Source organism: Electrophorus electricus, chromosome 25 (genome assembly GCF_013358815.1).
Source record: "Electrophorus electricus isolate fEleEle1 chromosome 25, fEleEle1.pri, whole genome shotgun sequence".
Taxonomy (NCBI): domain Eukaryota; kingdom Metazoa; phylum Chordata; class Actinopteri; order Gymnotiformes; family Gymnotidae; genus Electrophorus; species Electrophorus electricus.
The window spans coordinates 4,831,000-4,847,167 of record NC_049559.1 but is presented as its reverse complement, the minus strand read 5'-3'; the positions used below and the strand labels follow the sequence as shown (position 1 = coordinate 4,847,167).

The 16,168-nt window shown below is 40.4% G+C and overlaps 1 protein-coding gene across 3 annotated transcripts in view; it reads right to left on the bottom strand.

Annotated features, from left to right (window-relative positions):
- Positions 1-12,448: 12,448 nt before the first annotated feature.
- LOC113592174 (mediator of RNA polymerase II transcription subunit 4) overlaps positions 12,449-16,168 on the bottom strand; it is a 14,712-nt gene continuing 10,992 nt past the window's right edge. For all 3 annotated transcript variants that reach the window (XM_035522857.1, XM_035522858.1, XM_035522859.1), the window contains 6 exons: positions 15,836-15,902; positions 14,727-14,897; positions 14,164-14,221; positions 13,775-13,861; positions 13,288-13,419; positions 12,449-13,056 (listed from right to left, as the gene is read on the bottom strand). In XM_035522857.1, the coding sequence (XP_035378750.1) occupies positions 12,884-13,056; positions 13,288-13,419; positions 13,775-13,861; positions 14,164-14,221; positions 14,727-14,897; positions 15,836-15,902 (688 nt within the window). In that variant the 3' untranslated portion in view covers positions 12,449-12,883. The remainder of the gene's footprint in view (positions 13,057-13,287; positions 13,420-13,774; positions 13,862-14,163; positions 14,222-14,726; positions 14,898-15,835; positions 15,903-16,168) is intronic.

The following is a 16,168-nucleotide window of genomic DNA, read 5'->3' as shown; positions in this document are numbered from 1 at the left end:
AGTTTATTTCTACATAAAAGAAGAAGATATGTTTTTCTCAGTTCATATGAAAATATCTTCTCCTTTTGGCTGTTGCCAAAGTGGATCATTAATCTGCATGTTGCGCTGTCCTGAACATCCTCCTCTGTCACCCTAATCACCGTCATGTCCTCCCTCACTGCATCCATAAACCTCCTCTCTGGTCTTCCTCTCCTCTCCTGCCTGGCGGCTCCATCCTCAGCATCCCATCCCCTTTTCCCGATCTAACTCTCACCCCTCCTCTGCACATGTCCAAACCATCTCTAACTTTGTTTCCAATACAGCCTACCTGTATTGGCCCTCTAATAAACTAGTTCCTAATCTTGTCCATCCTCATCACTCCCAGTAAGAATCTCAGCATCTTCATCTCTGCCAACTCCATATCCCTCTTCTGTCTTATATTCCGAGCCACTGCCTCCAAGCCCTACATCGTAGCAGGCTTACTGTCTTAGAGACTTCCCCTTTCACTCTGGCAGGTACCCATCTATCACAAATCACGCCTGAAACTCTACACAATCCACTCCATCCTGTCTGCACTCTCTTCTCTATCTGCACTCACCTCTCTGTCACATTCTCCATTACTTTGTACACTTGACCCCAAGTAAAGCTTATCCACATTCATCACTTAAACTCATTCACTTTCATCACCTCAACTCCTTGCAACTTAACCTTTCTGCCACCATCCCTCTCTTTCATGCACATGTGCTCCATTTTACTCCTGCTAACTCTCATTTTGCTTCTCTCCCCTACCAGCAACTTACAATCTCCAATCTCTTTCAGGCTGCATCTCCTGAAAGAATATAGTCCACCTGTGTGCACCTTTCCCCACTCTTATGTCACCCTGTGTTCCTCCTTTTTCTTAAAATATGTATTCACTATAGCCATTTCCCTCCTTTTTGCAAAATTGACCACCATCGTCTCGTCCATATTCCTACCCTCAACACCACGTCTGCTCAACACCTCCTCATCACCTCTGTTTCCTTCACCAACATGCTCATTGAGGTCAACAATTCTCGCTTATTTGGGACACCCTTTCCACCACTTCCTCTAACTCCAGAAATTTTCTTTATATTCTATTTCACAACCCACTTGTGTGGCATACACTCTGATGACATTTGTCAGCATTCCATCAATTATGAGCTTCACACTCTTCACTCTGTCCGACACTCCTGTCACCTACACTACATCTTTGGTGTACTCTTTGGTGTGCTCTTCCTTCTCTTCCTTAGCCAGACAGTGGCACAATTTCCACCAGTAGCCTGCTGGCCAACAGTACTAGTGGCGGTCGTTGTTAACCCAGGCCATCCTCATACGGCCTTCATCCTCAGAACTGCAAGTCAGTCTCAGAATCAGAATCAATCAACACACACAAAAACACACAACTCAATGTACAGACAAAACACAATATATAATCAATATACAGATTATATGCAAGACTAACAATATACATAAAGTGAGCATGGTAGTGCTAACAACAATAACACAGGCATTTGGGAATAAAATTGTGACGCATGTGTATTTGTACAATACAATATTTGTAGATGTGAAGCAGGGTGGAATAACTATCTGGAGAAAATATAGGCGCTGTAACATAGTAGGTGATGCTGGTCTGCTTTTTATGAGGGCATGAAAGAAACTGCTCTTGTGTGTGGTAGTTTTGGTCTACATGCTTCGTTAGCACCTGGAAAGGGGGAAGACTTGAAAGAGGTTGTGTCTAAAGTATGAGGAATTTGTAATGATTTCTCCTGCCTATTTCTTGGCTCTGGAAGTTGGGAAGTTGGGCAGCTGTGATTTTTCCTACTGTCCTTCGTACTGTTAGCTGCAGTTCATCCCCATACTGTTTAGTGGCTGATCTGAACCAGACCGTGATGGAGGTATACAGGATAGACTCGATGACCGCAATGTAGAACTGGGTCAACAGTTCCTGTAGTAGAGTATACTTCTTCAGTTGTCACAGTAAGTGCACCCTTTACTGGGCCTTTGTTAGCATGGAGTTGATGTTAGTCAGTCTCCAACTTCAGGAATTGGGAAATGGTAGCTCCCAGAAACTTGAGGTTTTCCAGAATTGCCGCAGGCTTTTGTATATTGTGAGGTGGAGCAGTGCTGAGGCAGGTCTCCTAAGGTCCACTGCCCTCTCCATACTCTTTAGCTACAAGTTGTTCTGATGGCACCAGAGCACCATCTGTTCCATCTCTCACCGATATGCAGACTCATCACCGTCTTTAATGAACTGGATGAACGAAATGTAATCTACAAACTTCATGAGTTTAGTAGCTGGGTCCTTGGAGGTGCAGTCATTGGTGTAAAGGGAGAAGAACAGTGGAGAGAAGACACAACCCTGTAAAGCACCAGTCAATATGCCAAAATTGACTGTCGATATGATAGAAGTGACTTCTCCTATACTTCAGACTCACCTGCTATTTTCTGCCTGTGAGGAAGATGGAGATAAACTGACATAAACCTGTTTAATGATGTCACTAGAGTAGTATCTGTGGAAACAAGCTACTGTCTCCTTCATCTTTGGCTTTGGGATATTTAAGGTTTAATGGGAGTACTATTTAAACACAACGACTGTGCTATTTAAAACATGAATGATTACCTAGACCCCAGAGTTATGTGGTTGGGTATAAGCTAGACTGGAGAATACATCATCTGAACAAAATTATATTATATTCATCTTTTTAAGAAGTATTTATTTTAATAAACATACTGTTAAAAATGTGTAGCATTAGAATGCATACTTATACCGCATACATACACACTTTTACAACATTTAGAACTAAATCTTTTTAGAATTATAGTTGTTGTTGTTGTTGTTGTTGTTGTTGTTACTGCTGTTTAACAGAGCTTTATAATATTCCCACAATCAGTAGAATATTTCCTCCATGTGAAGAATCTGGCCAGACATAACAAAGTTGCACGCACCCCCACTCCACCCCCACCCACACACACTCCTATTCATACACACATGAGAAAAAGGAAATCTCTCTTCTTCTAGCGAAACTAAAATTCTCATTTTATATACATCCTAATAAATAAATACATTAGTATTCAAAGAAGTCAAACAAAGCCAGGCACATTCATGTATGTTGTGTTCAAAAGATCTTTCTCAGACAGTCAAATTAGTTATCTCACACCTGTACCAGTTCCACTAAGCATGATCGGTGAGGAAAATAGCACATCTGTTCTCAAGTTCACACAACTCTGAAAACACTATGATGCATAAGTTTGGAGTATTTTAGGGTTAACACCTCTCTGTTAACCTCTGGGAAATGTATAGGGCACAATACCCTAAAACACATGTTCTGATGTTAATGTTGGATGTACCAGTTTTTGTACCCCCTGAAAACAAGGTCCACAATCTCTTCCAGAAAAGTTTTTCACATGTACCTCAAATTCTTCACAATCTCCTCAAACCATATTATATAAATGCAGAAGTGCTGTGTGTTCTGATGTCCTCTATGTCAACTAACCTTCCCCAAAATGGTGGCAAAACATTAAAATTTTGATGTTTGTCAGGGTATTTTGCTGGTGCCCTATGAGGAAAAATGCTTGAAGCATCCTGATCGAACGTTAAAAGATTTCCTTTATCTGGTTGCAAAGGTCACAGTTAGCATTAAGATTAATCGTAAGAAAAGCAATGTATCATTCTGTAGTAATACACAATGGAAAATGTCTATAGGACAGTAAAATAAATATATATGTATGCATATGTGTGTGTTCATGTGTGTGTAAGTTTGGCTTTGTCAACATCGCACAAAAAACATGTACTTACTCAAAATGTGATTTTATTACTGAGCCCCACTCTCCAGTTTAATATGCTGATTTATCTCTCTAGCAGGAGCACACAGGGACTAATTAACTGCCTGAAACTCAGAAAACAAAGCAGGAATATTGCTCCACTCCCCCACCGATCTGTTACAGGGGATGTAAATAATGTATATACACAAACTAAACAGATCAGTGAGTTTTATCTTTAAAACCAAAATATTTGGAACATTAAAGTAAACACAGCAATATCAGAATAGAATTGAGTGGCCAGTCTAAGGAGACTAAAATGTAGTGGCTGGAGTGAGGGACTGTGAATTCTACAGGGAGATATGGCAGAAAAGGTCAAAAGAAGAAAGGAGGGACAGGTGGAATAGAAAAGGAGAGAAAGAGCTTTATCTTAGTTTAAAACTGCTCCAGGGTGCAGAGTGAAGACCGGAGGTTTGGCTGGCTTAAATAAGATTTTAATTGATCATAATGGCAAAAATGGGTCACTGGTGGATTTACACATACTTGTGTGTGTGTGTATAAGAGAAAGAGTATTCAGCAGAAAGAGCAGTAAAAAGAAAGAGACAAAAAGGTTAAAGTGTGTGTATGTGGGTGTGTATAGTCTCTTTCGACATTCATAGTAATCGTGTGAAATAGCATGGTGGGGCGGGAAAGGCAAGGGGCTAATCTGAACTCTAAATTGAAGACGACTCTTTTCACAGTGCCCTTTAGGTACAGTATGAGGTTATCGGATTCCATTTCCACTTGTTTTCCTGCTGCCCAAAAGCCAGAAAGTCATGAAATTTTTATCAATTTTTAGGCAGCAGGAATGAGCTGAGCATTTACTATCAGACAGACAAGAAGCACAAGTGTGAAAGCATGAGAAATGTAGTAGATATATAAGGAACATCCTCTGTGGCAGAACTTGCATTGCTAGTACTGCCTGTCCTCTTGCACATCTCACCAGAGCTACATGACCTGTCTCCTGGAGGAGGAGCCTATTACACTTAGCCTCTGTTTAATTGTAGAAGATCACAGTAGTGCACAGATGTCCCCAAACCCCACCGCACCCCCCAAAAAAACATGAAAGTAAAGGAAGGGAGAATAAAACGGATAAACATTGCTGTGGTTTGAGGTGGACAGAGCTTGTATATGTAATATGAAGTAGTATGGCTCCACAGTGAACAAAATATTTGAATGTATTAGGTCAGAATGTCAAAGGAGATAAAATTGAACATTAATATCTGGAATTGAAGGATACAAGATAGCATACATTGGATTTGACTCAAATTGGATTTGACTCGCTTTCCTTATAAGCCATGCTCCCCTACTTTTGCAAGGGTGTGCATGTGTATTTTTGTCGCTTAATGACTCATCATTACAATTTTTAAGAGACCTAAAACATACAGAAAGAATATATATATATATATATATATATATATATATATATATATATATATATATATATATAAGTGCAACAGGAGCAACTACCAGAGGGGACTGTGTTGATTAGTATGGCAGGTTTGGACATCATTTGGAAAATTTTAATGTAAAATGTCTTCTCAGTTAGAGCCACCGATTACTGAAATAGTCTATCTGTTAAGAGAGAGTACTAATGATCAAACTTTTAATCATAAATTTAAAACATAGCTTAAAGTGAACCGAACTTGCAGTCATGTGTAAACACACTGTTCTCATAATGTATTGTATTGTGTTGTACTGTAGTGTTTGTTGAGGTGCTGAGGTGCAGAACATTGGGCACTAATTTATAATAACCTGCCCAGGGACTACAAATGAAAATGATCTTAATAGCTACCTCTGGCATATTTACATTGATGTGAAAACTGAGATGTTGATTCATGTGCACTGTCCCTGGTAAATAAATATATAAATAAATAGAATAAAGTCTGCAAAAACAGTATGTATAGGTTTAACACGAGACTATATGTGCACTTTTATTTTATAATAGCACATATTAAAGAAAAACTGTGTGTCACATCCTGCTCCACAAGCTGGAGGTAGCCAGACATGGAACAAGACGGCAGCAGATGTGAGAACAAAGAAACCATGCTGACACCACGGATGGTACATGGCTTCCAATCTGTTTCATAAAGCAGGTCCTGTAACTCTAGGTCCATGGAAAAAACGAGGGCATGTTAACGAACCAACATAGAGAGTAAACACAAACTAAAGAGAAACAGCTGAACTGAAGTACAGGCTCACAAAACCAGTGTTAAATGTATAGTGATGGGAACATACACAATATTAATTATTACCACTTCCGATTTACTAGGAAACAAAACCAAATAGTAAAGAAAAAATGACAAAACATAAGAATGATAATTAAAAAAATCACTGAAGAAGACCCTTCCAAAAAAAAAATACAAACAACAAAAAAAGAAATAAAAAATCAGAACCAACACAGTGGTCATTATCAATATTTAAGCCCTGTTCCTAAGTACACAAACACCACGAGATACAAAATAATTCAAAAACTAATTAGACCAACTGGAGTGACTAAGGCTCTACACTGAAGTGGCTACTTGTGCTAACAATAACATGGACTGGTTACTAGCCGGGCCACCCAATGAAGGCTGGGTTCCCTCTTGAGTCTTGGGTTCTGTCCTGAGCCAAGATTTCTTCCTTAATCCCACCCAGGGAGATTTTCCTTGCAACTGTCGCCTTCAGATCGCTCATCAGGGATCTGGACCCACACATTCGTAAAGCTGCTTTGGGACAACTTGTGTTATAAAAAAGTGCTATATAAATAAATTTGACTTGACTAATCTACTAATTAGTGTTGTCATATGTGTGCAGATGGAAATAAAGCCTAGCAAAAAATTGTGAGGGGAACCATCAATTTGTTTGTTATCCATCACAATGAAATTCTTTGTAATCATACTGGTTTAATTACCACATCTGATGAATCAATAGCCTTTAAATCCACTAAATTATTTAATATAATCCCACACTCAATTTAACAATCTGGTCACATGAAGTGTCCACTGCTCTTCACACAATGAAAGAGTAGGCACTGTGCCAAACCCTGAAGGGTCCGATTAAATCTGTTAGGGCTTAGACACTGCTTTTAACAATCTCATGAGACTGGTCTACCTTTAACTCAACTACCAGACAGGTCTGCTGAGCTATTCACCACCCTCGAGGTTCTAAATGTCATTCAGACTGGATTAGCGTGGTCGTATGGGAATGGTGATGGAATGTGGCTAGATTAGAGGGGATCACACTATCAGTGGGTAATATAACAGAGGTTGAAGTTATATAATAAGTACCTTGGAATCCCACAGGCAAATGGGAATCACAAAGAGACAAGGACACTCCTAAAAATGCCTAGAGGGTTTCATCCTAAATCCAGCATTCTTAGACTGTACACTAAGTGGAAGGAAGGGGGCCAAGGATGGAACAACCAAGATCCAGGGATACATGAAAATAATGGCCTCAAACTACAAAGCACTTAGTCAGACAGCAGAAACCTGAGGAGGATGGAAATGAGGAGGAACAAGGATCATCATGGGAGAATAAACCCCTGCATGGTATGTACCTCCAGCAGATAGTGGAAGGGCTCTTATAGAGAAATGCTACCAATAGCTGGAAAAGGCTGGATTGAAAGACAACAGAGAGACACTAATCATGGCAGCACAGAAACAAGCGCTAAACATGAGATCAGTAGAGGCTTGGATCTTACCCTGAGACAATCCAGCACATAACAGTGGGAAGCAAGATGCTAGCAAGGCATACATGGAACGCTATTACCAAATGGCTGGCATAGTGTACAGAAATATCTGTGTTGAATACAGGGTGGAAGTTCCAAGGACAAAGTGGGATACACCCCCAAAGGTGGTGGAAAATTACTGTGCTAAGATCCTGTGGGATTTCCAGATACAGACAGACAAGATGGTAATGGCTAACCAACCAGACATAGTAGTGGAAGAGGGCCGTAGTAGATGTTGCAATCCCAAGTGATAGCAACATCAGGAAAAAGAAACACGAGAAGCTTGAGAAATAGCTAGGGCTGAAGGAAGACATAGAACAGAGGGGGGGCGGGGGGGGGGGATTTAGGCAACTGTGGTTCTCAGGGTAATCGGAGCACTAGGAGCTGTAACCCCTAAAGTGGGAGAATGGCTCCAACAGATACCAGAAACAACATCAGAGATCTCAGTCTAGAAGAGTGCAATCCTGGGAGGAGCTAAGATACTACTCAGGACTCTCAGGTTCCCAGGCCTCTGGTAGAGGATCCTATCTTGAAGGAAAAAGACCGCCTGGAGGGCGAGTGGGGATTTTTTTTATTTTGCAAAATGTTTTATATTTTGAGTGGTCAAATTTTCTAGGCTAAAGCTAAGAAGTGACACAAGCTAAGATATAATGAACCAAGGACATCATCTGCTTCCATTGTTCATCTCTCAGGCTTTTATTTTTTTCCTCTTTCCATCAAAAAAGATTTAACAGGATGCCCTTTATATAGCCTGGTCAGAGTCAACCCTATATGTCAGACACACACACACACACACACACACACACACACACACACACACACACACACACACACACTGGAATAGGCAAGTCATCAGATGTCTCTCCCTATGTCTTTGTGTAGATAAACACCTCTTATCTTTTGTCTGTCTAAAACTAAGAAGAAAAAGGGGAAAACAGGCTCTCCTAAGATCAACTAGTTTGGACAGAGAGTGTAGAAAACAGATTTAATAATCCAGTTTGATAATAGCACAAAGACCCAGCAGAGCAGCCGGATAAGGAGAGGCTGTTTGCTTTTCTTGCTGTGGGAGCGTTTAAAGCTTCATAATGACTTATCACTTCATGTATACCCCTGTGACACTGGGATTGCGTTAGTGAGTTAATAATGCAGAATGACTCATATCACCTTGGATACAGTCATTACTTTTAATGTCGGCATTAAAAGGTGCCACAAGATGATCATCATTTGAACTCATTAATGACCATGACCAAGGCCTGACCTTTAACACACATAGTATATGTACACTGATTTAGACCTTCAGAAACATTTAGCTTGTACTGCTGAAGGACCACCTCCACCTCAAACGTTCTGCTCCTCAAGTAACTTGAAGTGTTACACAACCAGTTTACCTGACTTTTTAGGCAGAAGCCATTAGGCAGAAGCCATTAGTCAGAGGGCTTTTACAGTGACATTAACTATAGTTACCACAACCCACAATGCAGAAACGTCTTTTAAAAATATCCTCAGAATGCTAAATTGTAATTACTGCTATGATGACAGTATGACAGTAACATGTTTCATGATTGCTTAAATAATGTTAGTAGGTCAGACGTTCTGTGGTCAAGTCAATACTGAGCAAAAATTCCCCTACATGCAATACAAGACCGATACAATTAATATGTGGTCTTGAGGCCAAATATGCTCTCTACATGCTTAATTGTTCTTTTTCTGGTTTTGACACCTATAACAGAGACTTTTTGCTTCATGACTGAAAGTAATGAAGTCAATAACTATTGACATGTTTTCTGACTTCTAGAGCAAAACTGCAGTAATGGAGGGTCAGAGTCCAGCACAGTGTGCTGGATTGCCTGCTCAAGCACACCTACTGTGTTGAATTGAATCGGGTGTGTTTGGAGTTGGACACAACTAAAGCCCCACACATCAAATGCCATTCAGCAAAGGCAATCTTCTTTAGCTGGGTCCATGTGCAGGGTTTATTCAGAGGTGAGATACACAAGCACAATGCAGAAGCCTGTATATCAAGCTGAAGTCCATTTGCTTTGCCCAATAGTCTTATAAGAGGCAAATAAAGTCTTATCAAAGACCAAATATTCAAAAAGGAAAAAGCCAGTTTAAAGATATATTGTCAGAGGAAACACGTTGTCTCCAAAGTCAGTAACTACCATGCTAACTTGACACCAAGAAGGGAATAAGGGTGTGATGAGGTGTGGTTGCAGGCGATAGCAGAACTGCGAAGCTGACAGTCCAGTACTCCAGAGATAAGGACCTCTGGTGGCCATTCCTGCAAATCACAGTGTAGATGTGGCAGAAACCCTCTCCTCCAAGGGCAGCGCCTGAAGCCACAGGACCAGAGCAACAGGGTTTCCCCTGGGCCTTGGCACAGGATGGCTGGGGTGTGGTTGCAGTCAAAAATGATTTGGGAGACAAGGGTCAAAGACATCTCTGGGTAGCACCCATGAGATTTTCTGAGAGCTGGAGACCTCCCAGTCCGTCGGAGCACAGCTGCCAACCCTGCCATCAAGAGTACTCAAGAGTTTAAATCGAAATACGGTGGAGGGCAAAGGGGATTACGTGGAGAGGACAGAGAGTATAACAGGGAGAGAAGGAATGTGGGTGATATCTTGTAGGTTGGGGGAAACCCACTCAGACTGCTTTGTCATTTATGAAATTCATGTTATGTATGTCAACTGTTCATACTTGCCCTTTTCATTTATGCATTATAACTGCTTATTAATGCTTTTTAGGATGCATTCTGTTACCGCTGCATGCGGTGCAAGACTGCCAGATTTAACAAGAGCTTCTTTCCACAACTCCCTTTAACAATACACACCACATTTATTTTATTTTACTTTATACCTAGAAACATAGAACTATTACGATCACTATTTATAACCCACACCCCCATCTTCATATGTAGCTACTTTGTGCAATAATTTTAATGTTCTCTCTGTGAGCACCTTATCAACATTTTCCAGTGCTAAGTTACAATACACTGTGCAATATTCACTGGAACAATGTCAATAGTTTCTATATACAATGTCCAGTATTTTATTATTGTGTGCAATATATGTATATTCTTGTACTATATATATATATATATATATATATATATATATATATATATATATATATAAAAGATATTTCTTGTGTATTTATAATGTGTCTTGTCTCTTGCACTTACCTTTATGTATAGTGTATATTTGCACATCGGAGTTTAGAGAAACACAATCTTGTTCAGCTGTGCACTACTTGTTGTGTAGTCTGAATGACAATAAAGCTGACTTTGACTTTGACTTCATTTAGCCTTTAAAAGAGTAGTCTTATATAGTGTGTTTATATAGATTTTTCAGTGCAATGTTTTCAGCAGGACAATTGATTTTTATTCTTCATATTTCTACATTATTTCTTGCTTTTCTACTGAAAAGCCAAGTTAACTGAAACCTTTTCATAATTTTTGTACTTGGCTGTTCTAAACAAAAAATAATTGTCAACCACAGTCATGAGATGTGTAAACTACCATTGCATTGGTTAGGTTTTATGAAGCTGGTACCCTGACTAAATTGAATAAGCTTTGTTGGACACAGCCCTGGGGAACCACGGCAAGGTGAGGTTTAAGCTTTGAGTTCAAATGATTTATCTTATAGACCAACAGCTCATAAGCTGAACAGGATGTGCTAGGATAGGGATAAAAAATGAAACTGTGCAGAACAGGACTCTATCAGGTTAGCTATCAGGACCCGGCCAGGCAAGGATTGCAGTCCCCCGTCCACACTGCAAACCGATATACGCAAACAGACTGTCCTGCAGTCCACACAAGCAGACAATCTTCAACATTTAGGATGAGCAGTTAAATGGTTTTTAGCAGTGTGCGTGTGTGTGTGTGTGTGTGTGTGTGTGTGTGTGTGTGTGTGTGTGTGTGTATACTTGAAGATTGTGACAGCATGCCATCACCCAAAGTCTCTGGGCAATTTTCCCTCGTCATCTCTCCATCCACCTCCTTCTAAACAGAAAGATTAGCGCTTAAACGAGAAAATGAACATTTAACACAAGCAAGACACAAGGTCACTGAGAAAAAAAAAGTGTGTGTGTTTGCATATTCGGTCTGAATAAGGGGACAGTCTTGTCTATGTTGTGTGAACATTTTGGCACTTAAGTTTGTTTACCAGTACAAAGAGAAAATGAGAAACAGAATGATTTTATATATAGATACTTAGAATCCTTACAAATTTTGTATCATACCATATCAATGGATATTTCCTGGAGGCTTACGATGCAGTATAATGTCTTCCAGGCTTTTATTCAACAATTAATTAGGTTTCTAATGAGGAAATTCAGCAGATGAAAGCAAACTCTAAGCTGTGCAGTGGCATGGTTCCCCAGCACTGAGAGAATCATGGTATAGACAAGCCAAAGCTATGTATCCATCAACAATATGAAAAAGCCAATGCATGCAATCAATTAATTAGCAAAGTACTTTTTGCCTAATGCCACACCACCATCTGGTGACCAAAAAGGGAAACGTCTAATGGGTTTAACTTAACTTGGGAATTTCAGTTTCACTGTGAAATACAACAGAGGAAAACACTGACTGGTTGCACAGTCCATATGCAAAGTGCAAGGGAAAAAATCCCATCATATTGGTCCATTAATTCACCAAAATATGTATATCTAAAATTATTTGTATTTGCAATGCATCATTTCCCTGATGTCATTAGCTGGGTTATCTTCTGAAAACCAGTTCAAACATGAAGAATTAATTGCACACATACTGTCAGTTTTCATTAAATGAAGCATCAAATGAAAAAAAAAACAAAACTGCTTTCCATCTGTCCATGTCTCTCGAACACACACACACACACACACACACACACCAGCTGCTGACTGATCTCCAGTGACAGCATTTATTCTCTAAACTTCTACTCCAAATAAACACATGAGCCAATCTATTATACCAAAGATACTTTATTTACAAGGTCTGCCAACTCAAGTGTATTTACACTATTTACACCACAGCTAAACAGACATAGCTTATGTGGCCAGGGGGGGTAATTGCATTTTACAGTACTTCCTACTAGACAGAACTATGGACTGGCTTGAGCCAATGTTTTAGTCTGGCATAATGAGAGCTTTGGTTGAGGCTTTAACATTTTGTTTATCTCATGGCTTTGTGGTTGGGGAAGGTTTATGCTTCATCATCCAGTTAAGAAACCAGGAATTTGCAGTGCAGTGGCAAGACCACAGGCACACTAAGTCACTGCAGGAGAGTGTAATTGCAATGTCCTGGCTATCTCTGCCCCACTAATTAATTGCACACAAACAGTCAGTGGAGATATCTGTATTCATGTCTGTCAGAAACGTGCACCCCCATTTCCCCTGTCCTCAGTCAGAGTCACTGCTACTGCTGGACGAATCAGTGCTCATGGCCTCCACGTCGTCCTCGTTCTCCTTATTGTGACCAGGAGGCTCCAGGCCAAAATCGTTTCCATGGTGAGGGGGCAGCATCCCCATGGAAACATCAGCAGACTGCCAGGGATACTGAGGAGTGAGCACATCTGAGGTGGGGGAAAGAGAGAAAGCCATTATATCAGGGTGAGGAGAAACCAAGCCAACATGCCTCCACTCTAGCAGTCAGTCTCATACATTACATACCACCACACTAACACAGCACTGTAACCATTAGCCAGGCTCATCCAAGACATCACATTGTTTACAAACCAAAACAGACAAAACTGTCAGCCAAGCTTGCCGCAAAAGCATGCATGCACACACATACGCATGGCTACCTGGTAGCCTTCCTGCAGCCAGTGCATCGCCCGGCAGGTGGCCATTCACGCCATTGGTGGGCAGGTTGCTCATGTGACCCAGAATCCCACTGCGCATCTCCAAATCAGTGGGATAAGGCCTTCGAGGATCACCTAAGAGACAGACACACACACACAAGCCTAAAAAAAGACATAATGCCACATTTGTCTTGTAGGAAAGAAATGGTACTACTAAAACAGATTTTTGGTAGTACTGTATGAGAAGAGGGGAGTATGAATCTTAGAGTGGAGGGTGTATCTTCAGGCCTATTAAGGACATGACAAACACACATGGCACACAAATCAACCTCATCAACAAATGAAAGGGGATTTTTATTATTAAAAGGTGATAGATTATAGATTTATTTAAACAACAACAAAAAAAATGATGGTGATCCTCCAACAGAGAACTAGAATAGGAAAAAGGAAGCCAGACAGAGAGAAAGATAACATGAGACAGTATGAATACCTGGCACCCAGTTGAGAGGAGCGCAGACAGCATTGCTGGCACTTATCCTGTGTGCATACTTAATGATTTCCTCTGAAGAGATGCTGCCTGGATGAGAAATGACCCATATACACCAAAAAAAATAAGATGAACTCTGTTACAGGAGCAAAATAAATAACTTTTAAAAGTCTGCTTCAATGCCAATATTTAGAAATAATTTACTGAGTAAATGTATTCATATAAAACATATATTCATAAGTACACTGTAAATGCTAAGCAAAAAACATTTTTAATCTAAGATTTGTACATTTAATCTTTTTTTTATTAGACATGGTATTTGGTATATGGTAATTGAGAGGAGTTGCGTATAGTCTGGCTCTGGATGCTCAAAAAGTAAAACACTATATTACCTTTTCTGGCCTTGTCAATAGATTTGAGTTTCTCTTTGGCCTGGTACACAGCTGTAGCCTGGAGGAGAGAGAGCAGGGTTGGCTTCAGGGTGAAGGCTATGTGCTTCACACAGCTGGGACACATCCTCAGACCTGCTTTAGGGAGAGCTCACTCACTACAGAGCTCTCAAGATACACCAACATGTCTTTCTGCATGCATTACTATAGCTATACTTTGCTTTAGCATGTTCCAGACAGGCAACTTAAAGAAACCCAGACATTAGAATAAACTCACTGATACTGAATAAGCTTACCTGAGCTAGAATGTGGGTGGATAAATGATTTCAAATGATATACTGATTTAGTGAGTTGAAGGGATGCCTACATATGCCATCTGTTCAGAACTTATCAATGATGACAGTTATGATTTTTGTCAACCTTTACAGACAGACAATTCTGACCTTGTTGCATCCTGCCCAGTGGGATTAAACAGTCTGTATCTGTATCTGTCAGTGCTGTCTGACTTAGTGTACGGCCCACTGACCCAGTGCTAATCAGGCCTGCATTTGGCTGGAGTGACTTACCAGGATGTGCTCAGCCTCTTTGAGCTGTTTCTGCAGCAGCTGGATATCACCATCCCTCCTCTCTGCTTCCTTCTCCAGCGCCTGCATCTCCTGATGGACCCTGCCCTGCTCCACAGCAGTCTGCATCAAAGCTTGGAACTCCTTATCCCTCTGCACCAGAAGTTCCAGCACCTGTGCACAAAATACTCATATCAGCCTGTACACTGCACTATCTTCACTAGGGACATACATGCTGAACAACGTTGATATCAGAATATCAGCATGAGCTAATAAATGGATATCCGTTTAACCACTGGCAAAGAAAAATGGCCACATTTACGGCCAGATACTTAGGAGAAAGCAATGGTTTTAAAAGGTTAAAAATTCAATAGCTCATTTGAAAACACGTTATATTACTTAAAAACAGCCTGCCATATCGGATTTGTGCCAAACCAGCTCAAAACATACAACACTGGATGCTGATGATGACGGTGTACTACACTGCGTATTTTAGTGCAAGACATACCAAGATTCAAGTCAAGTCACATTTATTTATATAGCGCTTTTTACAGCTGTTGTCACAAAGCAGCAAATGTCCATGTCCAAGCATCCAGTGAGCAAGCCAAGGGCCACAGTGGCAAGGACAAACTCCCTAAGAGCAGGAGGAAGAAACCTTGAGAGGAACCAAGACTCAAAGGGGGGGGGGGGGTGTCCTCCTCTGGCCAACAACAGACACCAATGTTATGTTTGTCAGAGATGTTACTGTTTCTGATCTTAGCCCACATCAGTTACACTAGGTAGCAGTAAAGCCATGCCCAGTTCCACCTCCTATTAAGTTAATGTTCTTAATACTGCATTCTTGGCTACGAACCTTGGCACTCATGTTTGGGAGTAATAAATATATACATGCATATATTCCAATAGGATTAAACCATAAAAGCAGTGTTTCACTGTATTGTTTTGCTGTATAAAACTCCCCCATGGTGAAACAATGTATACATGAATACTAATTTTTAGAGGCAGTAGCCTACACACAGCACCAGGAATTTAAGAATCAGTTGTTAAATGCCTAACATATCTTTCTCTGTTTCAGTTATGACAGGATTTCTGTCAAATGCAGAACAATGCACCTGCGTGTCCTCGCCTGGCTGGGGAAGTTTCTGGGTCCTTGACAAAGCAAGCATCTCAATCAGTTCCCTGCAGCAAAGCATATCAAAGCAACAGTTTAGAATAAAGATAAATAGGGGAAAGCTCAGGGCTATATCTAAATATGACAATCCTGCCTGACAACGTATAGTGATAACATTCTGTCACTAGGTGGTGAATGCTGGATTTTTAAAAAATGCTCCACTGTCAGGAGAATGTAATGATTCTCATTTTTACACCATTTCACTATAGAACAGTTTTCTGTTTTGTAATTTTATGTGAAAAAGCACTGCCCAGTGAACACCTTGGGCATGTTC